The 27,289-nt window shown below is 39.5% G+C and overlaps 1 protein-coding gene across 1 annotated transcript; it reads right to left on the bottom strand.

Annotated features, from left to right (window-relative positions):
* Positions 1 to 343: 343 nt before the first annotated feature.
* prim2 (DNA primase subunit 2) lies at positions 344 to 26,048 on the bottom strand. Its single transcript, XM_084562430.1, has 14 exons — positions 25,947 to 26,048; positions 25,067 to 25,216; positions 24,862 to 24,974; positions 23,589 to 23,683; positions 23,363 to 23,483; positions 22,530 to 22,625; positions 20,881 to 21,018; positions 17,445 to 17,512; positions 15,799 to 15,871; positions 15,394 to 15,579; positions 5,606 to 5,732; positions 5,350 to 5,432; positions 2,876 to 2,944; positions 344 to 986 (listed from the first exon to the last, which is right to left on the bottom strand). Exons 2-14 carry the CDS (start codon positions 25,209 to 25,211, stop codon positions 759 to 761), a joined length of 1,542 nt encoding a protein of 513 aa, XP_084418556.1. The 5' UTR covers positions 25,212 to 25,216; positions 25,947 to 26,048; the 3' UTR covers positions 344 to 758.
* Between the last annotated feature and the right edge of the window lie 1,241 nt (positions 26,049 to 27,289).

The raw sequence follows: 27,289 nt of genomic DNA, 5'->3' as shown, positions 1-27,289 counted from the left end.
ATTAGATTTAAAATAAGTTTTCCACAAAATTATCCAATATTTCTTTTGGCCTACTGGAAAATCATTTCTATTCATGAAATCCAGGGCCAACTCTTGAGTGCCTCTAATTGGATCTAAAGTTTGCAATCATGTAAAATGCATAAGAGTATAAGAGGGTGGAACTATATACCTCCTAAAGAACTAAGAAGAGCAGCGCGTGCCGCCGATGCCACAAAAGAAGAAAGGTTCTCAACTTTTAGACAGACACCATTTTTCATAAATTATTGAGCCGACAGAGGTTCAAGAGAAGAGAGAGGAAATATCTCCTGACCACGTATGCTTTGAATAAATTGCATTGTGCACTATGAGGCAATATTCCAAGGCAGGATAATACAACTGTGGAAATTGTTTATTTTCATCCATCCTCCTGCCACCATTCATCTACAGTGCTGCCAGCAAATACAATGACATTGTTTCTGAGACAGCTGGGAAATGTTCTAGTCATCACCCCCAAAACCACATCACTGCCAAAACACTGTGCATAAGTCATCGGAGTTCAGACCAGAGTGGAAAACAAAGAAAGAAAACAGGAGACTTATTTGAACTCAGAGTAACAAAGAATGTCAGAAGGTTAAAAACTTTGGTGTGACGTTGAGGTATGAATAGTTTAACTCTGAGCCCCCTCTGATAAAATTATTGAAAGATTACCGATATGTAGCTTTAATACTTTACAAGTCAGATACAGTCACATTTATTTCTACATGTGTTAAAAGTGGAGATCAATTATCTTGGAAGAAAGACTCCAGATCATTTGTCATCTCTGCCAGATGCTGGGAGTCGTCTGCCGTCGCCTCTCGAGTTGCAGCGGCTCCTCTGGAAGCAGAGGTATCCTGCGACCTCTGTGGCGTGTCCGTCTCTCGCTTTATGTCCTTGCCCCCGCCCAAAACTTTCTGGCTCTCTACAAAGTACTGGTTGGGGTGACTGAGCGAGAACGAGCTGTCCTCAATCTGCGCAAAGGGAGGGAGAAAACACAGGAAAGGAAGGGTCAAGAGAAAACACCAGTCTTTAGAGAAGCAGCAGGTTGGTAGCATTCTGATTGGCTGATTCAACGAATGTCAACCTTAATTAGACTAATATTTTCATATCTTTGATGAAGATGTTGTGGAGTGGTTTAGTTATTTAAGAATGGTAATTAATAAATTAGCAAGAAAAGCCACCAGCTAACTATTCTATCAGAGCACAGTGAAAAGATGAAAGATGCCCTTTCAGGAAATAAAAATGTCAACACAGCTCATGATGAATAAACACCCAAAAATCTATTAACAGATCAAGTGAGCTTTCAGCGTTCTTCCACATGATTTTTTTTAAAACTGTGATGCAATGTGATGATTGATGTTTTTAAAACCTTTTGTACTGCAGGAAGGAATTGCAATACACTTGTGCACAGCTGCATCATCCACATACCAAATTAAAATAAGTGAAGAAACACTTTTTTTTCTACCTGTCAAACCACTAGAGTGAAGAAAATTATATAGAAAATAGAAACATGAAGCACTTAAAGAACAATTACATGAAGCGATTCAGCGGCCTACAGTATTGCGAAGTATCTGCAGGGGGGCTGAAATAGCTGTCCATCAATTGCTGGCTTCTATAAGTGGTCTGCACTCTAACACAGACGACACTGTGAAAATAAAAATCACTGCTGTTTACATCATAAATATTTAAAATTTAATGTGTAGCAAATTAATGAATTTTACGCATGACTGCAGAATATAATGTCTATTTATGTTTGTTAATAGAATGGTTAAATGAATGCACGTATAATGACTGTAAGCAAACAAATGACCCACAAATGATTCCTTAAAGCCAATAAACAGCAGCACAAGTTGCCCCAGTTTACAGCTGTACATTCTCCAGAGGATTTTAGAGTTGTAGCTCATATCGGAATAAAATAAACTGTATGTGAAATATACTGGACCCTATCTACCTTCACCGTTCTGTGATCCTGTCGCTCTTCAGAGTCTAACCACCGAATAATTACCTTGCCCGTTAATGTTTCCTCAATAAATGTTATTATGTTAACTGCGATTCTTGATTACCCCGATTAACGCCACTAGCCAAATGTTGCTGGTTTAATAAAGCTGCTGAAATCCTGACTGCATCATATTTCTTTTCTTCCTCTATGTAAGTGTGGGTGAAGCTAGAAATGCTCAATTTGTATACGTAAGAAAGTCTTAATACTGCTTTGGTTTGATGTAAATAAATGAGTAAAGTCAGGACTTTGAGTTTTATAAACCAATCTAAATCACAAGCTATTTGTGCAGACAATGTTATTAAAATGGATATTAACTACCTAGCCATATTTCTACCTTACAAAAGGTAAAACGTGTAAAAAAAAAAAAAAGAGATAAAATAAAAGTCTAATAATTCCCCTCTCAAAATTAACTCCGATGCCTCACAAATCAATACAATGGTTCCACCTCAGACACTACACATGAGGCAGAGCAAATGGGGTCAAGGAGAGTGAAAGAAATGATAAGTGAAAGCGTTCATCTGTTCGTCTCGAATGACCTGCTGAACGATCTGGATCTGCACTCACACAAGAAATGCTGTTATCAGTTTCAGGCCTTGCTTTTTGACCGAATTAGACGGTGACTCAAGCCTCCAAAGTAAAAACAGATTAAACTAAATAAGTATTCACCTCGGGGGACAAAACAGATCACAATGCTATAATAAACCTATAAAAATTAAGAGGCTGTGACAGCCAGCTACTGATGGATGTGATGACAGTTCTGGGTCTCTCCTGAGCCTTCATGCATGAGATGTAAGGACAGACTGCTGCCTCTGACACAGGTACTCCCAGTTCCTCCCCACATCAAATGAAATCTGCACTTACATTGTGTGTCAGCTCAAAGTATTTCTGGCATGCCAGCTGGTAGTGCATTCCTTTAACCAGCTCCAGGATCTGCAAGGTACAGAGTACAAAAGGAAGGTTAAATGGGTGCACCTTAGATCCTGGAAGCTCATTCACTGAGGGTATTGCATACTGCAGCCACATATTCAAACATATTTAATTGGTTTTTGGTCAATTACCTACACAAACATACCTCAGTAATAATAATGAGTGCAGTGAACACATCCTTCAGGAAAATCGTTGCAAATGTAATAAAAACACATCACGAGCTTATTTGGGTTAATTTAAATATTCATGCCCTGTGTCAACTCTGTGTAGAATAACCGCTGGCCATGATTACACATTCAAGTCTTCCAGTTCAGATTTAGGATTTTCTATTTTCTTTCCTTCATAAAGCTCTAAAGTTGAATGGGGAGGGTGTGAGCAGCCACACTGAAGCCCATATTTTGCTCGGGTCACATAACCGCTCCCACATTCTTGTAATGTTAGTGTGACTGCATACTTGGGGTGAATGACCTGCCGAACAATAAATTCAGAGTCTCCAGCACTCACTCTGAAACTATTCAGAGAAATCTGGCTGCATTTGGTTCCTTCATTATCCCCTGGATTCCTGAAGGCTGCCTGCAGCGTTATACTGCCACCAGCGCGCTCAGCACAGGGGCGGCTGTTAGATCAGTGATGAGCTGCACTCTGTTTCAGACACATATATTGCTGTTTTTATTACAGTTTGCTTAGTAGAATACAAGAACATTTGCAAACATGCACAAAAAAGGACAGATAATAAAAGGACAACACTAGCTGTGCCGGTAGTTTTATTTCAGCCAATATCACGCTAATGTGTTCTGAGGGTTTGTGAGGTTTCTACTTGAAGGGGAGTTGAGAAACACTGTTGTAGCCGTAACCATACTTACTTTTTATTTAGATTTTTTTAAAGAAATAAATCTCTATGATAGGAATATACTGTATGTATATTTGTAGCATTAATTAAACATAAAGTAATTTTAGGAGCGAAGGCAGTGGAGCTAAGGAAAAAAAAAAACTATTTTCTTGAAAAAAATAAAGAAAGCCTACAGAGCTAATTAGAATAAATCCAATTAATCACAAATTAATTCATTGTCCTATAATGGATTTAATCGTCCATCTTCATACACTGAATGGAGCAGTTCTCACACAACCTCTTGCAGAGTTGCATACTATTAGTTTTCGTACGATTGTCAGTCTAAAATTAATTTGCATAAACACTGTTGTAATCATTATAAAATGATAAATATACCACATTAATGCTCTGTACTTAAATCAAGACTCCTTCAGCTCTAGACTTCAAACTACAGGCTGAACTTCCTTCTCCTTTCTTTAGCTACACTGCCTGGCCAAAAAAAAAAAAAAACAAGTCGCCACCTGGATTTAACTAACAAATAGGTACGAGCCTCCTATTGGATAATTACTGCATGGGTGATTATCTTTCAGCTGGCAACAAGTTATTTAACTCCAACTGATGCAATGAGTAGCTTCTCATTTCTTAAACAACCATGTCTAAAGACACGTCCTGTGGTCGTGGGAAAGATGTTAGTCTGTTTGAGAAGGGTCAAATCATTGGCATGCATCAAGCAGAGAAAACATCTAAGGAGATTGAAGAAACTACTAGAATTGGGTTAAGAACTGTCCAACGCATTATTAAAAACTGGAAGGATAGTGGTGAACCATCAGATGAAGTGATGCACCCATCATGCCTCGTGTCTACTGTACAAGCCTGTGGGGGCAGTGCTATGATCTGGGGTTGCTGCAGTTGGTCAGGTCTAGGTTCAGCAACATTATGTGCTCAAAGAATGGGGTCAGCTGACTACCTGAATATACTGAATGACCAGGTTATTCCATTTTTTCTTCCGTGATGTTCACGGGCATATTCCAAGACGACTATGTCAGGATTCATGGGGCTCAAATTGTGAAAGAGTGGTTCAGGGAGCATGAGACATCATTTCCACACATGGATTGGCCACCGCAGAGTCCAGACCTTAACCCCATTGAGAATCTTTGCGCAGTAGTCTAGACTCTCCCGTCATCAATACAAGATCTTGGTGAAAAATGAATGCAACACTGGATGGAAATAAATCTTGTGACACTGCAGAAGCTTATCAAAACAATGCCACAGCCAATCCATGCTGTAATCAAAGCTAAAGGCGACTTTTGTTTGGGCCAGGCAAACTTTTTTAATTCTCCATTTCACCATGGCTAAGCTCTCAGTCCCTGATAATCTGGTGACTAAGGTGGGTAGTACCATTTGCCATTTTCTGAATTAATTTTTTATTTGACCCAATGATAAAATAATAAAAAAACAGTTTTGTTACACGGGGGAAGAAATCTAATACCCAAGCTGTCCCCAGTCAGAGGCAGGTAATGATGGCTGGAGGGCTGGTTCAACCATTTGCCAGACGGTCTGTGGACAGAACGGCACCCACCTGACTGATTCCACTGGGAGAAACCTTGTAGAACTGCAGCTTCTGCTTCAGCAGCTCGGGGTCACTGTGACGGAATGGACATCCTTCGGACAGAAAATATTAATTCACAAAATAAACATGCAATCATGTACGCAGACAATGTTTGTGCAAATTGTGTCTCCATTTCAAAACAAAGTACTTTCACTAAAAAGCTGATGATGACAGTTTAACAGCTAATCAAATGGGTAATGGCATCTTCCAACAGCCGTCAACTCACCATGATGGTCGCCTTGGCTGGGTGGGTTTGATAAAATCACCTTCATGCAACTGTAGGGGGTGTAGTCTGCTCGCTTGCCTTCTTTGCCAAACATGTGGCGGATGCCGTAGGCATAGGCTTTGTCAAACTACAAAGAGGAGGAGGGAAGAGAAGAGGGGAGAGAGGAAGACCAGGCATTAGTGAGGATGAGAGTGTAAGAGGGACAAGGTTGGGGTGAAAAGAGACATTGTCATACATCATGTCAGTTTTGACAAGGTGTTTTCCTCAATGAATTATAGGGCTATTAGAGCGGAGCTGCTGTAGAAGTGTCACCACACTCGAGATAGCTGAATTACGGATATAGTAATGTGGCCATCTTTCTCTGTGCTTGTCCTGCAGAGTGGTTTAATACTATATAATTTAAATCAAAGAATACATTTAGGACACTACAACACGCAATGCACCCGTATTCAGTGAAATGCATTACTACATAAATATACACCGATCAGCCACAAAATTATAACCACTGACAGGAGAAGTGAATAACATCTTATGACAATACGATGTTCAACTGGGAAACTTTTGGACCTGGCATTCATGTGGATGTTATTTAGACATGTATCACCCACCTAGACCAGACCAGGAACCCCCACCCCATAGCAATGACACTCCTTGATGACAGCAACCATCCCCAGCAGGATGCAGCCTGACACAGGCACTCACACAAAAACGGTTTAGGAACAACTCAAAAAAAAAACATGAAGAACAGCACAAGGTGTTGACCTGGCCTCCAAATTCACTAGATCCCAAACTGATCAAATATCTGTGGGATGCACTGGAATGTGATGGACATTTATTCGTTCGCCAGCCTTTTCTTATCTATAAAATGACTAAAAGATTCAGTACAGTAATTAGAGATAAACAAATAAAAAACATGTTAGGTATCCATATACTCCTTCAAATACATGTTTGCTGGCCTGTTCTCAAAAGTTTTTATATGATCTTCCATCAAACAAAACATCAAAGTCAAGGACATGAGTGAACCACATAAATAAACTTGTGCAAGACTTCTGCAAACCTTCACGAAATCCTCCCCACGTATTCAAACAAAAAGCTTCTTCATACTTTTTTTATCCGGGTCATTTCACCCAATCTTTGCAATGAACTCCTTTTATTGTACAGTAATTCTGTGCGGTCATTAAAGTGCACCACGGTGACCCTGCCTCTAAAAATCAAACAGTAAAATACACACACAGAGCGGCGACAGTGTGGCAGAACACAATCACTACGACTGCTCCCACTGTAACGCATTAATGTTGCAATAAAACCCTTGAACATGCTAATGTGACAAGCTGCAGTGGCAAATTTAAAAACCCATAAAATCTTCTTTAAGTATAATAAATCAAATATTAATTATGTAGTGCTTCTGAGGATTCAAAAAGCCATTTCTTTATTTAAGAACCTCTTACACTATTAAAACAAAATGTGGAGCTCGGCTGGTACTAAAGTGTTTAACATGCATAATGTGAAATCATTTGGACATAAATAAGATCCTATGCGTTCTACAAAGACTTAATGATGATATGTCATTAAACTTTCAGGCGAGGCTGAGGTTAAAGGAAGGTGACTGAAAACATACATTAGGGATGTCCTGTTACTGGTATGAAGGCATCCAATCACTATTATAGGTGGTTTATGCTTCTGTGTCAATTTGATGCCATAGCTACAGCAACAGCCCAGACTGTACTAGACCCTAACGCTGTAGTCTGATGTGCAACTTCCCAGAAATGTAACTATGTGTCGTGGTGACGCAGCCCGCAAGAGCTGTGATCGGTCCGCTTGGTAATAGCGTGTTTCTGCTTTAGTATTCCCGTCTTCATCTCTATCTCCATAATTTTCGAATTGATTGTTTTGGATCAATAAAGATGGAACACATCAAGGAAAGGTTAACTGATGAGGTTCGGAGATACAAACATTTGTTTGACTTGTCTTTGCAAAAGTCGTCCTTGTTGTAAGTGAAGCAGGAAGTACAAACAAAAATGAACCCGACTGACATTAAAGAAACAGCGCCGACTAGCGTTTGAGTGGCGTTTTTACAGAGTAAACCAGACTGATGAGCACACAAGTATAAATGCCTCGCACCGTCGTAGATTAGATGTATAGGTTACAGTGTTTATGTCTGGCAGTACTCTAAATGAGCTTTTAGTATAATAATTTGCTCATGTACTCATGGTGGCTCAACAGCTCTTATACAGTTGCACCAGATATCAACATAGTACCTCATAGAAACAATATATAACCAATGTTAGCTGTTCAAGGTAGATGCAGGTTAGCAAGCTGTCAACAAGGTCTTTGGCTCAAAGAAGTGTTGTGGGAAGTGCCAAAAACTGCAGTTCCTCCAATGACCACTTGGTGGTGGTTCCAAAAGTGAGTCAATCCCCATAGACCTCCATGTTAAACCTTATGCATAATATACTGCATGGCCACAAGGCTGTATATGTCTCAGAAACTGGCTCCTTCTTAAAGCCAGCTTCAATTTAAGAATTGTATAAGAAATGCCACCATCATTATCGATTCCTCTAAGTGATGCTCTCACTCTGCCACTTTAAGGCACTTTAACATAAATCATATATAGTTATAGAAAGGACTTAAGGCTTTGGCCGCATTTCACTAAACAAGAGACTGTGACTTTAACGCAAGAAAACGAGCAACATGCTGAAACACCTGTCTAGCCAACACGGTATTGAGCTCCAAGAATCCCATGTTTTAGACCAGGTGCATACAATTGCTGCTATTGCCCGAACAAGCAGCACCCTCTGTTGACGAGGGCAATGTTAAATATCCTCCATCGGCACTGGAACACTGGAGCAGGAGCAATCTGACTAAGAAAGCAGAGCAGAAAACGTTTTGTACAAATATTCTCTCGTTTCATCCATTTTAGATGATGACAGACGGGCTGATGAAAGTCATAGCTCTCAGGCAGCAGGCTGCACAACTTTGGCTCCAACGCAGGAGAAGCGTGTTATGCAAGTAATTCATTTTTCAATTTATTGTTCAGTCGTCAACCTGTTAAAGTATCAGGAGGAGATTGTGTTTAGACGGACAATAAAACTGCTGGCTTGGAGCTGAAAACGGTGTAGGACTAGCTTTCTTCCACACACAGACATTTGATCAGGAACTGACCTTTGCCCATTATGGAATTAGGTAGCAGTTTAGACGGGACAGGCATTGACATTTTAAACATGCTGCCTCAGCCTACTCCAGCCAAGAAGATATGCAGCTCAACCAGCCAATAGAAAAAATCCACCAGGATAATAACATTATACAAACACACACTACAAGATGGCATCATGATGCTACAGGCCTCTGGGAATGTTTGGGTCCAAATATGAAACCAAACAGCTCACTAAGGGACACATTGTTCTGTCTCCACCTGCAGAGTTAATATACAGTTTGAAAATGGAAGAGAAACTCACCGAATATTTTACTCATTTGATCCAAAGACACGAAACACAGCATGAAAGCAGCTGAGTGTGTGTTTGTGTAATGTTCTTATTAAGTAGTCCTATTGGTCCTGTAAGTACTTGGATTTGTCTAGTGGCATTGGGAAACTCCAAAAAGGTATAACTTCAAATGAACAACCAACATACCAGGATGTACAACACCGAACAGCTCACTTTTTAATGTTGCATATGTAGAGTATCTTGCATTTTATTAAATTGTCCCATAAATCCAACTCTAAAATATATTTAGCATTTCTTTAATCGCCAGCTGTGTTCCTACACTTCCTCCTACACTTTAGAAAATCCTCCATATACCCGAGTACAGCTGACCCCCAAACTGAGTGAATTCACAAAATCAGACTAGAGAGACTAAACGCAAGCACAAAAGACGCATTAAAAGGAGCCGAGCCACATCTCTTCTAGTGCGCATCTTGGCTCGTGGGGCTACATCACTGTTACATCCCCCCACACTCCAGGACACATTCACAAAAACCCGCGGCAATGGAGACAGAGAAATAGGACACAATCAAAGGGATTACGAGTGTGTGTATGTGTGCATGTGTGTAAACTTGGCACGGCTTCTTAGGCTCAGTCCGTAGTGACTGATGTGCCTGTAGCTCCAATCCCTCTTATGTGTAATACCATTAAAATACTTCCCCCTTTTAATCGGCACAACAGGCTATTTCCCCACCACAAAAACAACAAAAGGTGAGGGACTCTAAAACGCTGCAAGTGCACACGAGTGGAAACAGTTTGGAGCCACAGAAAGGTAATTTACACACAAGAAGCGTCTAAACTAAAAGAAAAGCATCACAGATTATTAGGACAAAACGGTGCATTGGGTAGCGTGTGGCCTTTTTCAGTGCGAGCTATTTTAACATGTCACCGCAGGAAAAGCACAGGTGTAACTAACACGATGAATATTGACTGAATTCATTTAGCTTCTTCAGTTTCAGGGTGCAGGTGCCGTGCATGCTGGGTCACTCTCGCAGTGTCATGGCTGACTGGGATGTTTGATTAGAACGAAGCCATCAATAATGCTTTTAGTAACACCTGCGCTTTTCCTGCTGTGCCATGTCACAACATCTGCCATGGAAAATGCCTATTATAGCTCAAACAATACTTTGTATGAGTGATATCAATAGCAACATATATGGATACATGTTTTATTTTTTATTTTAAACACACAACATCTTTTAAACTAATCCTTCAAATTAGATTTTCAAATTGGTGACTAACACAAACACAACACTATCTTGTATATTCAGCATAAGACGTAAAATGGGGGGCAATTCTCTAGCCTTTTTGTTTTAAACTCTTTATATCGGACAAAGATGTAGTTATCAAACTTTTGTTTAAGTGACAATCCCAAACTTTTAAGTCCTGGTTGATTTTGTAAGGCTGAATACTTCTGAGGGCAACCAAACAAACCTGATGTCATTCTGTGAGCAAACATGATCTGACTTTATGCTGCAGGGCACAGTGAAAGGAGTTGGAGGTGTGAAAGTCGTCTCCAACGGCACGCCATCTAACAGCTGACTGTGGCTGCACCTCCCTGTTCAATTACTCATTGAAGGTAACAACACAGGTTAGTGCTAAGCTCACTCAAAACACTGATTGCATTTACAATAATTAGTAAGTAATGTTTTGCCAGCTAAATGTTGTTAATATGAAGCTGCAGCAGAATGAAATGTTTAGCCTGCATTAGTTGTAATCTATTGGTTATCATCTGATGATTTAGGATTGTGTATTCATCTCTAGAAATCTGTCAATATAGATTACGCCAGCATTTTTCTGGCACATCCAGTTTGTAATTAAGCAAACATATAAATATTGAAATACTTTGATCGGTAGGCCAGAAGCTTAGTCACTTCATTTGGCAGGGAGCACTCCTAAGGACCTTTTATGACTCTGTGGTGGCATCAGCCTTCCACCACGGCGTGGTCTGCTGGAGTGGCAGCATCTCAGCGGCAGACAAAAATAGGCTGAACAGACTGGTGAAGAAGGCCGGCTCTGTTCTGGGCTGCCCTCTTCAGCCTGCGGAGGTGGCGGGTGATCGGAGGATGAAAGCAAAGCTGTCATCCCTGATGGAAAACCCACCAGTCGCACCCCCGTCACGGCGCTATAACAGCACTGGGCAGCGCCTTCAGCAGTTGACTGCTTCATCACCAGAGGTCCTTCCTTCCTGCTGCTGTGAGGATGTACAACCAAGTCTGCTCCCAGTAGACCACATACATATACCTACTATTTAATTTTCTATTTTTTTGTATTTATTTCAGGTGTATTTTTTATCCCTTGTGCACAACGTCCATTAAATAACTGGCTGCAAATTTCTTCACTCTTGTTTTATGTCAAGGTGTTGAAATAGTAGTGTTATTCTCCAAGCTACTTAGGAAGACAAAAGACATGAAACTTTACTACAAGGTGGCCCTAATATCCAGTTGTACACTGAACTTCACAGACTTTCTAAAAAAGAATGAAAGAAAAAACTGACTAAAAATTGTCGAGATTTAATCTGTACAAGCTGGCAATGGAAAAGAAAGGGGCTCATTTCAAATGTACTGAATATACCAGCGGTAAAAATAACGTGGTGTGCACTCGTATCCAATCTCTGAGAGCAGTTAATATAACATGCCATCTTCCATTGTTCTTCCAACAATGTGAAAAATTGTGTCAGTTAGTGGAAATTAATTAACCTGGAGTTAACATCTGTAAAACAAGCAGTTCAAAAGCAGTCCAAGCCCGAGGCGATACAACACACTAAAACGCAGTACAAATAGACACTCCTCCAAATGAATAGCCCAACTTTCGTGCCAAGAAAAATGGATAGATCAAGTTGATTTCATCAATTTTCTCTCTCCCTCTACTCTAATGTTACACTGCCTCTTTCTCCAGGCCTCCCTTTTGGCATCGCTGCCTCCCATCTTTTTCTCTCTGTGCCTGTCGCATACTAATGAGCAGGCTTTGTGCAGCCTGCCACAAAGTGCAGTCCCTGACACAACACATACATCACTGTGAGAGCTGCGATCTGGTCAGCACCATTTTGCTGCCTCTGCTGTGGAACAAAAGCTGGGCTTTGTGCAGAGCTCATCACACTTTCTCTGGGAGCTTGTACACGGGAACCAAGCCACCTCAGAAATGGGGCACCAAAGAAGGCTGTAACATGAATCCTGTGTACTTGTTGTGCCATGATGCTCTTACTGACACCAGACACACACCAGACCAGACCAGGCGTGTGTGAAGACAGACGGATGGACGCTGCTTTAACTGATGTCTGTGAAAGGCATTGTGTTTTTTAACAGCATAGAAGATGGGCAATCTTTGTGTGGCTCAAGTGAAAATACTTTTTCATGTCTGTACACAAAAACACTCTTACAGAATCTTTAGGGAGCGAAGAAAACCAGAAATAACCACCCTGACTTCTAACGTATTCTGCTTCAGTGCAAAACTATTTCAAAGAGGTACACAAATTACTGGCGATGTCTTTGTATCTAATAATAACATAATTTGTGTCTTAATGAAGAGATGAAAAGTAAACAAATTCTTCAAAATTAATAAAACAAAAATTTTTGAAATTTGATTGAAAACTTGAGTGAATTGACATTTTTTTGAGTTTGATGGTTTGAATTTTCACAACGACCTGCACAGTTCAACAATTTTCTGGCTGTTTAAATAATAGTAGACATTCAAATTCTACCTTAAACACAGGACGGTTTGCTCCCTACCAACTGCATATTAGTCCACCCCCCTCTATCTCCCATCTAATGGTTGCAAAGACAACCAAAACTTGAGCAACCTTCTGAGTATCCAAGTATGGTCTATCCAAGAACATGGCTCAAACTGGGTAAAATGTTAGGGAGACTAACCATATGATCTACTCCATATCAATATTCAAAGACAACAGGGCCAAGGGCTCAAGGTCCATCCGTATGCACAGATGAATATTTAACTCATCACACCAACTTCTTGGCATTGACCTTACACCTTGTTTATACTTTATCTTCTGATGAGCACACAAAAGTGAATTTGTAAAAATTCTGCCACAGCTTTCAGGCCTGTAGGTGCTCTTAGAGTTAGCTTCCATCACGATGATCAATTTTAATCTGAATCTTTTTTGTTTTTTTAAACACTCACCCCAGATTATAATGTCAAACCAACAGTCCAAACATTAAAGTCATTCAAGATGATTTAAGACAGGAAAACCAGGCTAAGATCCTAAAAGCAACAAATGCTTGAATTTTACTTGAAGAGCGGCTCAAGGGATCAATTGACTGTAAGAAGAAGAAGAAGCCAATGGAGTAGTCAATCACCTAATCAGGTCACCTGTCAAGCACTCAGAGCTGGGGCTGAGCAACAGTCTCAGAGGTTTAATGTTTATGTCAAGCAACTACTAGAAGAAAACGTATTCTCACTGGGGAATGCTCAACTGATAAGTCAAACCTCAAGATACAGACTAAAGTTAACTCACTTGGACGGAAAGTTAATGTTTATGTTTAATTGACTGCAGAGTTTATCTCTAAGAAACACAATATCTTGACAAATCCCACGTGGCTGCACTGAGGACAGGGTGTAAAAAAAAAAAAAAAAACTGCCCGAAAAAGTTTGAATCAGCCGTATCTCACTTCTAAGACAGGCCAGGTTCTAACAGACTTCAGTGTATCATGCACTGTCATATCCGTATAAGTAAATCGATACCAGCAAACAGGCAGTTATTTTCTTGAAAGTCGATACAAAGTGCAATAACATTTATGAGAGCAGACGTTTGATTCATGGACACCAGCCAAACTAAGCGAGGCTCACTATATCAGACATATCTGCAGCTTTGTAATGACTTAACCACAGAGTTTATACATAATGCTCCAAGGAATTCAAAAGCAATCACGTCAGACCACATTTTCTCAGAAGCTTGATTCTAATGAATTTCTATTTAAAGCGTTACAACAGGACTAAACAGCACAATTTATTTCTACTGAATTGCACAGCGTGAAATTCTATTTGTTCTATTTGAACTGTTCCATTATGTGGAGTCTCCTGTCACTGCTGTCTCTTAATCACACAAAAGAAAAGCGCTTCTCTTCATGTGGAACAATTTCAGTGTCTTTACTGTGTCTCTGTTTCCTATTGGGAAGCATAATAAGTGAACTCATAACCACTTAAGTCTTCATTAGCCTCATCACAGCAGCGCGAGCACATAATGACACCAGTGAACTTTCTTTCAATCAATACAGCTTTGATGGGGCCACTTCATCACCGATAAAACAGCACCGACCATTCAATAGTCCTCTAGAGACAGATTCTGAGGTATTCAGACCAAACTAAACATGAAAAAAAATATGATTATTAGTGATTATTAACATATGTTTGAATATAAAATGATTGATAATAGGATAATGATTATTACAAATAACCTTTAGTTAAGTGTAAAAAATATATACTGAAAACTGTGGCCTCTACCAATCAATTCTTTTGGACTAACAAGACCAGTAAGACCAAGTGCACGTATAGCAGGTTTGTTAAAAACATTTAAAGACTTTGTCTAAAAATAGGGTTAAAAAGAAGGTTTTTCCACAAATTCTGTTTCTCCTACTCATGCACAGGTTTTCACAACATCAATTTCATTTACACCAATCATCCACAACATTAAAACCGCTGACAGGAGAAACACTGACCCTCTTGTGACAATAAACTTTTGGACCTGGCATTCATATGGATCTTACTTAGACATGTACCACCCACCTAGACCAGACCAGGCACCCCCACCCCATAGCAATGACACTCCTTGATGGCAGCAGCCATCCCCAGCAGGATGCAGCCTGACACGGACACACACACAAAAACGGTTTAGGAACAACTTAAAAAAAACACGAAAAACAGCACAAGGTGTTGACCTGGCCTCCAAATTCACTAGATCCCAAACTGATCAAGTAGGATGCACTGGAAAAAGCCTGATCCACAGAGGCCCCTCCCCTCAACCCATACGACCCAAAGCCCCCCCACCCCCAACAACATTCAACATTCAACCAACAACATTGCCAGACACCACAGAACACCCACAGAAGGCCCACGTCAGTTCGCTGATGAGTCACAACTGTTCTGGAGGCACAAGGGAGACCTACACAACATTAGGAAGGTGGTCATAATGTTATGCCTGATCTGATTATGTCAATGCATCCTATAACTCAATCCCCTCGCTGATGTTATTCGAGGTTTAAGAGGAAAGTGCTAAAAAATAACTGCATATGTTCACCTTTTTTGTTTCAAAGTTTAGGATGGGGGAAAATAATGCATCATTACTGTGAGCATTACCTTGTCTGCATCCACTTTGCCTCTTATGAATTCCATCCTCCAGAACTGCAGGGCCTGCTCCAGAGAGAGGCCAATACCTTTGAGGAAGAGGCCGTACTGCATCCGACCACCATGGCGGAGATGGTGGTTGTCTCTCAGGGCCTGGTGGAGCTGCCTCATGCAGAGAGGGAATGATTTTCCTGCAAGCTGGAGGGAGTCAGTTGTTAATATCTAATCCGAAGACATGCCCTACAACAATGCACAATATCTGTAAGTGCAAATAAGTGTTTTGGTGCTAAATATATTTTATATTCATTCCTCTGGACTGCCAGAGTTACTGAAGAAATCTAATTCCTGCCCTTTTGCACTGACCATTTCCAGGCAAACCGGCACCGTGAAGTTGAACAGATGGTCAATGCAACTTACTGAATCAATTTGTTCCAAGGAGATTTTCCCAACGTTCTTCTGCATGCTGTAGTCCTGTCCCACATATGCATGGCTAAAAAAGAAAAACATGAACATTTTGAGGACTACGACAATTTTAGAAGTAAAAAGGCTTGCCATTGAGGAAAATGAACTTGAATGGAACAACAAAAAATTAAATATACTGCGCCCTCATGACAAACTTTAAACAGCTAAGCTCTCATCAGTAGACGACTTTGGCAACCCACTGAATCCAAAGTATTACTGGTTCACATCACATTGTGCTCCCCCTACAATAACGATTAGTGACCTGCCCTCTAATCTTGATAAACCGCCCACTAATCCCCAACAACATTCAGGCACCATCGCTTCTTCCATCCCTATATTTATGTTTTTACTTTTATCTGAAGCAAAATAAACTCCCTCGCTGCTCTCTAAGCCACTATCCTCTGCTATGGAAGCTGTAAGTCAACTGCTGCCAAGCTAAACATTTCTTGGTGTTGGTTCACATTCAAATTCATTCACATGTGAATGTGTGAAGAGCTTTTTATAGGACGTGCAGCCTTAATTACAGAGACTTATCGTAAAAGTGACACGTTGCAAGTGACAAGTGCTAATTGCATTTAAGACAAACTTTCTAACACACTTGTGTGCTTTTCGACCAACAGGGGATTAGTTTGGCTGGCTTGCTCGTGCACCGGTTTTGTTGTTAAATGACACAACCAATCACCCTGTAGCGAAGTGTTGCATAGCTGCAAACTCCAGTCTGGTAAATGGCTAAACTTTAGCTAAACCCAATCTTTGCCAACTCTTCAGCGAGCTACACAAACAATTTGCATTTGGAGTAGAGCTAATTCAGCAACACCCACACTAACATTAAAAGCTGCGTTTCGACATCCATTTTGCTTGTTTGTTTTCACAGGTTGAGCACACGCCCACTGGAGATGCTGCTGTTGTTAAGATTCCTGTTCTGATCTAACCAGCATCTGGTTTTCCCTGAGTCCGCTGAAAACTCTGACGACATCTGAGTGAACAGATCCAACGACTGTGTGCTGCTTTTTAAATTTTAAAATAAAACAATGGAGAATCACCTATCACACATTCTTGCAGCTCAAGAGAACATACTTGAATGTGTTGTTGTGCCTGTTCAAAACCTTGAGATATTGAAATTACTATAAAAAAGTAAATATTCCCTTTTGAGATATCAGACACATTTATTATTCATTTAGTATTTATGACATTTAAAAAAAAAAAAAACGACTTCAGTGACTAATTAGCAATTTCGATATATTTTCCATCTATCATCTGCAGATTATGGATTATTCTGCTCTGAGGACGTCTTCAAAACATCTTAAACAAGTCAATTTACCTTCGTTTCAGATTTGCTTTAGTTAATGTCCATCATCTAACTGATTAATCAGCTGTTCGTTGTGGTGTCTATAAACATGCACCTTTGTAGTAGCAAGTAAACCATCAGTTTACCTGATGGCTAAAGTTCATACAACATCTGGACTTGTCTACAGGGACAAACTGAACCGATTCAGAGCAGCTACGAGCCAGCAGTGATCTTTGGTGCCAATCCTGCTAGATCCCCCCCCCCAACAGACTCCTGGCAAAATGACAGAAAGGGTATTAATCCAGCTGCTTACCTGAGGTGGTTAAGGAGCGGCTGGAGCCGTTCATCAGAATGCACTGCTGGTAACGAGCGGGCGGTCAGCTGCAGAAGAGATGGGCATCGCATGAGTAATGGCAAATAATCAAGATCAAGGGATTAGAACAGGTTAAGTGCATTTGATGTTATTTAAAGAAGTTCTACTTAAAACTAGTCTACACTTTCTTTAATTAAAGCTGTTGAATGGGTGTTAGCGCTAGCAGGTCCACAGAGCATACCGTCATCTGGTGTGTGGAAGCTGTTTGAAGGGAGGGCATCTGCTGTAAACCACTTCTACAATTTTCAGGTTAAGCAAATAATTTACACATCACACGTTAAGACACCATCCTAAAACATCTGTAGCATGTGAAGAACCTGTCAGATGACTCCTTACAACATTCGTCTACTCCTGACATTTCGTTTCAGTGTGCCGAGAGTCTGACTGATCTTTAAGACTTAAGAGAAAACCTGCAGGTGTATGCAGATCCCACTACAAAAAAAAAGCTCTATATGATCTATCTGATTCAAGGTCTGCTGGGCTTACTTGTAGACCAAAATAAGCAGAAGATAGGGTACTCTGTTTGTTGAAATAAATGTCAAACCAATAACAGGAGCCGTCATGGGGAGAAGCAGCTTTCAATTTCATACATTTTTAATGACACATTTTCTGTGATGCCCCCATGCTGCCCCCAGTGAATGAGAACTACCATTAGAGTAACACGATGGCACAGTTACAAGAAAAATAATATTGGGGAATTATTCCATTCCAACAGTTAGTGGTGCAGATAATTACCTGGAAATGGGAGAACTGGACAAATTTGTTTTGTTATATTTCTCTTCCAATTTTGAAGTTGGCCCCGACTCTACTGTGATGGAGGTCATGTGTTCGGATTACAACAAATCAAGCACATGTTGCCCGCTATGCCAAGATTAGTACTGACGCAATGACTTTCTAAATTACACCAACACCACACCAAACTACGTGTAATAATGACAGGACACCAGGATCTGTTCAGCAGCTGGTGCTCTGCTCTTCAGACTGTTTTCAGTCCTTCAGGGATTCGTCACTGAAATGGCACACTTTAAACTTACTTCTGAGAAACAAAAAAAGGCACATAATCAAAACAGCAGGTGAAGGCTTGGTGCCCAAGTTACTTTGTTTGCATCCTGAGATCATGAAGCTACATCTAAAAAGAACCGCTCTCAGTAATCACAATTCTATAATTCTGGTAATCACACAACTCAATTTGGCACAAGTGAGTTTGATGAGTGGTTCAAATTGCCAATGAGCTTTTTAGATCACTGGCTAAGTGGAGCCCACTGTTTGTCATGAACACAGGAATTACCTGAAAATGCACTGATTGGAAGTGGTCGCTCAGTTATACAATAACAGACTTAACTGCACAAACATGGACCTTTGTTTGAACTCTCAAAAAATGATTTTCTATGCACAAAGCAATGAAATGAAAAACAGACTCAAACAGCTGCATCAGTGTCGCTGAGTCTCTTTAACCGAGTGCTCTTCAGGATGTTAAGATAATGTATAAACGGTATGATCCTAGAGGAGGGCTGTATTGGAAAATATTGTATGAAATACTTATGCATTCATACTAAACCAATATAAATTAAGTTAAATACTGATACGTTCATTGACAAACTCTGAAAAATGCCAAGAAAACAGAGCTCCAATTTTAATACACTCAAGATAAAATCCTCTAATGGAACTTTAAAGAAGATTTTTTACAGTTTACATCTGATAAACTTCTTCTGCTGCCTATAGCTCCTACAGCTGTGGATCTACAACAGTATCCTCATGGTTTATGAAAACACTGTCTTTTGATTTTGCAATAAAAAAAAAATAAAAGAGATGCAAGTAAGTATCATCCTAATTGGAAGTCATTTGGATCAACGGCTGTCATATTTCGACTAAAAGTGATTTTCTGTTACACTCTCGCAACAGCAAGACATGCAGGACAGGTGGGCAACTGCCTGAGGTCGCCATAATTTATTCCAGAGACTGCAGAGACCACAAGCCCCACTACCAATGGACAATTTTCAGCGGCATCTCAGTAGCGATACCTTCTAGGTACCTGGTGGGAGTACTGCTGCCGTCTACATGTGTCAGCAGCTCAATCACTGACTGCATCTCAGACTATATGCATATTTATTACAACCTGATGTGAAATTGTTGTGGTTGCTGTTTGTAGTAGCTATCAGCAGTCACTGCAAGGTTTTATGTCAAAGCAAGCAAATGATAAATGTTGAGTTTCTGCAGCACACGTGCCATCTTGTGTAAAACCTTGCAATCCAGCTGCCATCATTTCTCTGCAACTAAATACATCTTATTATGGTATGGATGTTTGAGCAAGATCAAGGATTAGCATTGCTGGGGGACGTATTTCTATCATGCCAGGCGTACTGTGTATGATGTAAGGATCATACTATATGAATCTAAATGTACCATGTGATCTACTTTAGACAGGACACTGGATTTCTTCCCATCTTTCCTGTTTCATGATAAAGACTAGGTGATTTCTCTTCTACAATTCTTCTCAAATGTGCTGTTCCGATTAGCAATATTTTTCATGAGCAACCAGGCTTTCCTGCTTCCATGATTATTACAATTCTACATCACAAAATTAATCACAATGTAAATACGATTGCTTCAGGGATAGAATTCACACATTTTTGCAGGGTAATAACATGTAAAAATAACATACGATCTCTGTGTAACTCAATCTACAGTGTGGGTTTTCTGGACCCAATTAAAATAAGACAAGTCTATTCATAAAGCATTCAGTGCCACGGTGGTTGTTAATCATGCTCGCGCGGGTTCCCTTGTTTGCACCCTGCACCGCGATGGAAATGAACTTTGGTTGTCTCCTCACATGTATTATAAAAATGCCTCTGGTTCCCACTTCATTGTGTTTCATGTCCCTGGGGGCATTCAAAGCAATGTTCAAGTACGTTGATACTCTCGGTGTCGTACCCTCCCTTCCACTGCCTTTAAAAAAACATCATGCCTACAGGGACAAAAAGCACTTTCCTGCTAGTTGCCCCCAATCTTCCCTCCAGGCATTTTATGTCATGTGTGTATACTTATTCCCCTCATCTGAACCCAGTGTTTCTACTGTTCCCCTCAGGGCAGCAACGGCTGCAATTTAATAATGTGCCTAATAGGACCAAACTCTCTGTATAAACACAATGTATTTAAATAAAGCACATGTAGAGGAAGTGGGCATAGCAAACATTCAGAAAGGTGCTAATTAAAATATTAAAGTTGTTGGGTTGGATTGCAATATATTCATAGATGTTTCCATTACTGGTCCTGTAAATACACCCACAGTAACCATAAATTTGTGCAGAGTCTCATTTGTTCTTCTATAAAATTACGTGCATCCATTCTAAAGCAGTGAGGAGTTGCAGTCACTTACAGCAAGAGCTTTTGAGAGTCTTGTGCGGAAATCATTGAGAACAATGGTGACAATATCCTGGTGAGGGATGTACACGTAGCCCGCTTTGAGGTACACCTTCCTGGTTCGCACTAAGTCCAGAGCATCTTGAAATGGAACCTATTAAAATGAAAAAGTAGAAGCAGGAGAGGGAAATTAAATAATTGATGCATTCAAAAGATATGTATGCATGGTGACTCTCGGGATGAAAGGCCAACCTTTTGCCCTTTGTTATTTTCTCTTCTTAAAATGAAATCCAAGGATTTACAGTTATTCAACAATGTTCGGCAAAGCACACGTGACAATTCACACTCTCTTAATGAATACGACTGTCAGCGACAAGCCTGAAATGTAAATTGAAAACATGGAGCAGGCCATGACAATTCCCTGAAGCTTTTTCATTTTGTGAAATAAACTGAATTAAATCCATCCACGTGTTAAAGGCTGTGACGGTTGTCTGTCAATCTTTTTTAATTTTTATTTTAAGCTTCACATTTCTATCAATTTAAGAGATTTTACCACTATGTAAACGTGATTTAACAGTAGATTTAACTGTTTAGTACTGAGACAAGACACACAGTTGTGGATTCTACATTTGGAAGAGCGTGAATTCTCCAGTAAGTTGATCTAAACTGACTCAGGATGGATTTTTTTGCTGAAATATTTCATATAATAAGATGGTCTGTCTCCATGTGAGAAGATTTTGGGCTTGGGGAGTGGAAGGCAGAGAACAGAACTAAGCAGGCCAATCTGTGTTTTACCTCAAAATAATCAAGGTTTTATTTTTAAGAAGAGTTCACAGCCGGCTGCCCCGCTTGGCTGGTATTCTCAGGCAGGTTAGGATAACACAGTATAGGTGACACTAATGAGAAAGCTTGAGTGGTAATTGGTCCAAGTTCAATGTTCGACAAAAGGCAGAAGTTACTTTTCTCAACAAGAGGATCTAAGTTTTTCTGTAAATTCTACCCAATGTAATTTACACTCCAAGTTATTGGGGAAGCTTGAAGAGTGGCCTGTGCTGTTACGTGAAGAAAGGGTGGCTGATACTTTAAAAACACTTCACAACAGACCCAAACTATTTACAGACAAAGGGTTTCATCAGATGTGCTACACATCAGTTTATAATCAGCTTGAAGTGGCAATCTCAAAGATTCTGATTTAAATAAATTTCTTTTAAGTCAACATCTTGCAATATTGATCTATTGGTGACTACGGTGACACTCCAGGATAATATACTGTATTAACATACTGCCAATATAATCTCCATAAACACATATCTGTAGAATGCTGAATTATCATCAATCACTGATAACTGGTAGGTTCAGAGCCTGCAGCAAATGTGGAACATTTCCTACCATTGATGCATCATACCAAAGCACGTACCTGTAACCCTAACCCAACTTAACTTTTACTATAAATCACTGTTCATCTAAAATGCTTCTACAAAGCAAGACAATTGTCATTTTTTGACAGCGGAGTAGGCTGAAATATTTAAGTGTAGTAATGGAAAATGAAGAGCTGCATTTGCAACGTTCATTCATTACGCGGCAAGTGGGATTTAAAGGAATATAAACTGTAGAAAACTGTATATGAAAAAATAAAATCAAAGTGGAAGGAGACTGGTAACTCACTTTGTAGAAGTCCTGTTCCTCCACCGTGATTCCACTGACGCCGTAACTGGAGTTGATGAGTTTTTCGCCCAAATCCTTCTTCTCTTCGACGCTAATCTGAAAGGTTATGGATGACTTTCAGTGAGGAGCAAACCAAACATCATTCACGCACCATTTCTGTCCTTGTTTGTCACATGTTGCGTTTACTTAAACTACCTGTTGCTTTTTTTGCCTCAATATTACAAAAACCTAAAGCAGTGATTTCCTCAGGAGGATTTAAAGACACAACTGAAGTAAAACAAATCCTATACACGCTGTAAATAAGGTGTTATCATTTGCACATAATTGGGATTGATGGGATTATTCAAAACAATTATATTGCATCTCAGACAGAACTGAACCTTTTAACAAAATAAAAATAAGGATTCCCTTTTGAATCAAGGGAATCCTTAACGTTCATGGCTCCCCTTACAGTGGCCAAACAGCTCCATCTAGTGAAAATACAACTAAACAGCAGTATAGTGAGTGTGTGAATTGTGCAAACTATATAATTCACTGAAATACATATGAATGCATATATATTATTTTTGATCTCCTAATATACACTAATAGATGTCAGTTTTCGTCAAACATATATGTAAATAATTCTGGAGTTATTTGTAACACTGGTTGATTGTTATTCATGCCAAAGTTGGATCTTTGAATTTCAGAATAAAAATGCATAATCTAGAGATGCCCTGTTCATGGACAGCAGTAAACTAATAAAAATGATGGACTGTGCATGTAAGTGTGTAACAAAATAGCAAGAATGAATCAGCATTTTTGCTTATTCAAAATAGCTTTCAGAAACTCACTGTGTTATACTGCAGATTATTCTTGTGAAGAAATTCACGCTTTTCTTTTGGATGCAGGTCACAGAAGCGGTGGCGGAAAAGATCGACTTCCTGTTGTATGAACCAGCGCCTCAGATCCTCCCTTTACAGACATCAATGGCAATAAACACTTATTAGTTGGATCTGAAGTGCTTGCACTTGAATAGTAATTTACAACATTATTCAATGTGTGAAACCACAGACTTACGTTTGGCAGTAGGCCAGTCTGAGAATGAAGTGGGAGATGTGGTCCTTCCTTCGTTTCTCATGTTCACTTGGTCCACTCTGACCTTTTCGGTCCTCCTAAAGGCGTTATAAAAAGTGAAACATTTTAATGACATGTTTAATTACTCACTACTTATTGCCATGTTGTGCTTAATGCAAAATCAGAGTGTCAGATATTAAAGCTTTGTCTGTATACATAAGAAAAGAGTGTATCACACACGTTTCTACTCCAGCTATGTCTCTTGTAACTGATTTTCTTATGTCAACTTCTTCCTTTGTTTGTGATCTTCTCTTTTGTGTTTTAACGCGCTTGTCATTAACCCAATACAAAGTAGGCGTTTTCTCAGATTTAAAATTTGTCTGGGAGTCACCTGCACAATTCTAAAATAACTGGAGTGTCTCTAAATGATAAAACATTAACCTGGATTGAAATCTAGAACTACTTCCAAATTGTCCAAACCACTGAAATCATATGCCTCTGATCTTACCAATTGCCTTTATCAACAATGTTTGCTGACAGTTTCATGTTGCAAAACCATTACATAGTAGAAAACTGGACCAGGATGAAGTCTTGGTGAAGAAGAAAATTCATCTCACAAAGATGGCAACAGTGCCATTTGTAAAATGATCATATCACATAAGTTTGGAAACATCAGCAGTATAGTGAAATATCTTCCAGGCAACATGGGCTTATATTCCAGGAATACTGAATTTGGCTCTGTAAACTGCACAGGTGCCATTGCTTCTCTACGAAGCAGCACGTTCAAGGTAAATATTCCATGTGATTGTAACATTAGCATCATGTAGCCAGGCTTTGGCATTTTCTTTTGACTGTATGATTGCTATGAAAACATATATGAATGCATGAATGTAACGTTTACTATTAGCTCAAAACTATTTAATGCAGACACACAGGATGATAAACAGCAGTTTATCTCACCTTGTACTCCTGTTAGTGTCTCTGATCTGGCTAAACTCAAAAATATTTTTTAATTATATAAGCTAAGCACTGACATAAGTCAATATTTCACATCAATCTATGTAGACAAGTTGAGCCATATACACTCAGCTGCCAGTTTACTGTTAACAGCTAGCTGAGTGTAATTTTAAGGAGTATGATGATGACACATGACCCAACATGCTTCCTGTGAAACCCCACCACATAAATTGACATGGGAGAAAAAAAATAATCTGCTTTGATGGTGGCATGTACTAAGTGCGCAGTATTACTGTGTTGACGTGTGTAATATACTCACAGTCTCTGATCTGTAGGGAAAGTTCAGGGCCTTAATCTCAATGTGCAGTTTGTTCGAATACGTCTCTGACAGCTTCACGTGGCTCAATCCCAAATTCTCAACAGTCTTCAACACTGCAGGGACATTGAAGGAACACATTGTAAAAAAAACAAACAACAGAATTCAGATTTCACTTGAGCCGTAAGAGCAGAGACGGTCGTCTTACATTTCAGTCTCTCCACAGCAAATGTCTCAAATTCGGCGAGAGTGATGTTTTCGAGAGGCGGCTGCCCGTAGAACTGCAGAGGCAGCCCATAGACCTCCGTCTGAGCATTAGTAGCGTGCTTCCTTCTTCTGCTAACAAACTGCATGATGCCTGAAAGAGAGAGAAATCCAAGATATTTAATGTATCGCCAGATTACAGGCCAACAAACACTATATTCGTGAGAATTCACAGTGAAAATGAACTTCAGTACAGGATCATGAATATTAAATACGTAGCGCAGTCACAGTTAACTTGTTAACTTTTACCTGGAGGTGTTTGGGAAATAAACCTTCTACAGTACACTGGGGAAGACTTATGACACCTAAAGATTAAAGATTATTAATGTGTTTGTGAATGCAGGGGCACTGTCTCTCTTAACATGATGGGCAGCAAATGTACCAAATATAGCCAACTAATCTTTACTTTGTTCACACACCGCAACTCATAATAGTCCCATTGTTATAACATGGAGGGTAGGAGAGAAACCCTGCAAACAGAAAGCACTGACACTGTCAAATGTTTCTGACAGCTAGAACTGACATCATGATACTATAGCTACTCATTTGTGACAGTATGTTTAGGGTAAAACAAACCCATGGGAGAGCTAACATAGCCAGAAAAACACATAGAGTTTCGTTCAAGTTTACAGCATTGTATCCTTAACAAAGAACACATTCCCAAAACAACCGTTTACCACTTCTATGTTGACGAAGACGCTAGCTAACGTGCAGCAGTCAAACTGTTGAAGCTGTTTAAGTCGACCCAGCTCAAAAACAAGCCACCTAGTTTATCACTAGCGCTCCTGGAACAGCATTTAAACTATAATATTTCGATACATTACCAATAAGACGACGAGAAAATGTCCTGTTGAGTTCAATCCCGCCAAACAAAGTGGGCTGTTCAACAAACGCGGGTAAATGATGACGCTCTGGTCAAACCAGGAAGAGAAACTCTGTCGTAACATGGTGAGCACTCGTTTAGTTGCTCCGAACCATCCGGTCGCCTGTCCTATTAATATTGGCAGATACAGGCGAAAACATAACTATAAGCAGGTAATTCCAATTTAGTTTGAGCAGTTGCAATCATATGTGCGCCAGAAGACGTTCAGATTTAAAATTAACCACGGATTATACATTATGGCTTTCTATTACGTCTTTTTCGATGTAAACCCCGAACTAAATAGGTATTTGCGGGTGCATTTGTACGATATATCAATCGCAACCAGAATACGAAAGTCCACCAATAGACTGAAACAGATTTTTTTTTATTTTTTTTTATTTCTCGAGAGAAGAATATTAACAAGTAGCAAGTTTCAGGACTTCATTCTTAGTAGAGTTCCTTTCTGGAATAAATAATTGCAGCAGTTGCAGTTAATGGAAAACTATAACCAAAGGGAGCTGTCAAAAGCAATGTGTAGAGAAAAATAACTAAATAAATTTAGTTATGTATTTTAACTTTGTTTTGCTTCGTATTATAAGCCACCAAGTAAATACATTTGAGGGGAAACTATTGTAGTTTTTACACCATTATGTAAGTATATAAATTAGTTAAAGCTAAAGTATCGCCATCTTAAGCATCAATATTGCAAACAATATTGGAATACAATCTAATAATCAAACTGCTTGCATATATTTTCTGCAAAATAACTACCTATGTGATAGTTAACAGCACATATAGTGAAGATCTACTTCTTGAAATAGTGGGGGAATACATACAGTAGGTAATTTATTAACAATCTAATGCAAGACGACATCTCTACCAGAGCATATGTCTTTGAAAAGCTATTAAGCTATTATTTAAAAAATAAAAATAAAAATACATAAATAAATTGTGACATAGTTGGGGATGATATGTTTAAAACGACTAATTATAGTGATAATTAAAGTAGACTGGTTTGTACTGATGTTCAGGTGTAGAGTAGCCAGTGAGTGCAAGTGTATTTTGAATAACCAAGTCCTACGTTTATGAATATAAATACGCTTATGAATTTTACTCACTCATATGCTCTGGTTAGTGATATTAAACAAATGAGTCGTTTAAGATGTTGTGCTACGACAAGGACACCAGCGTTCACAGTCGTGATGTGATTTAGGGAACTACAAATAATCCCAAGACTCCCACGTCAAGACGTACGTTGACTCTCTTGCTCCGTGCACTCTTTGGCTCTGCTGCTGCTTAGCAACA

The sequence above is a fragment of the Chelon labrosus genome (assembly GCF_963514085.1).
Source record: "Chelon labrosus genome assembly, chromosome: 15".
In the NCBI taxonomy this organism is placed as follows: domain Eukaryota; kingdom Metazoa; phylum Chordata; class Actinopteri; order Mugiliformes; family Mugilidae; genus Chelon; species Chelon labrosus.
The sequence above is the reverse complement of the archived record's forward strand: the minus strand, read 5'-3'. Positions and strand labels throughout refer to the sequence as shown.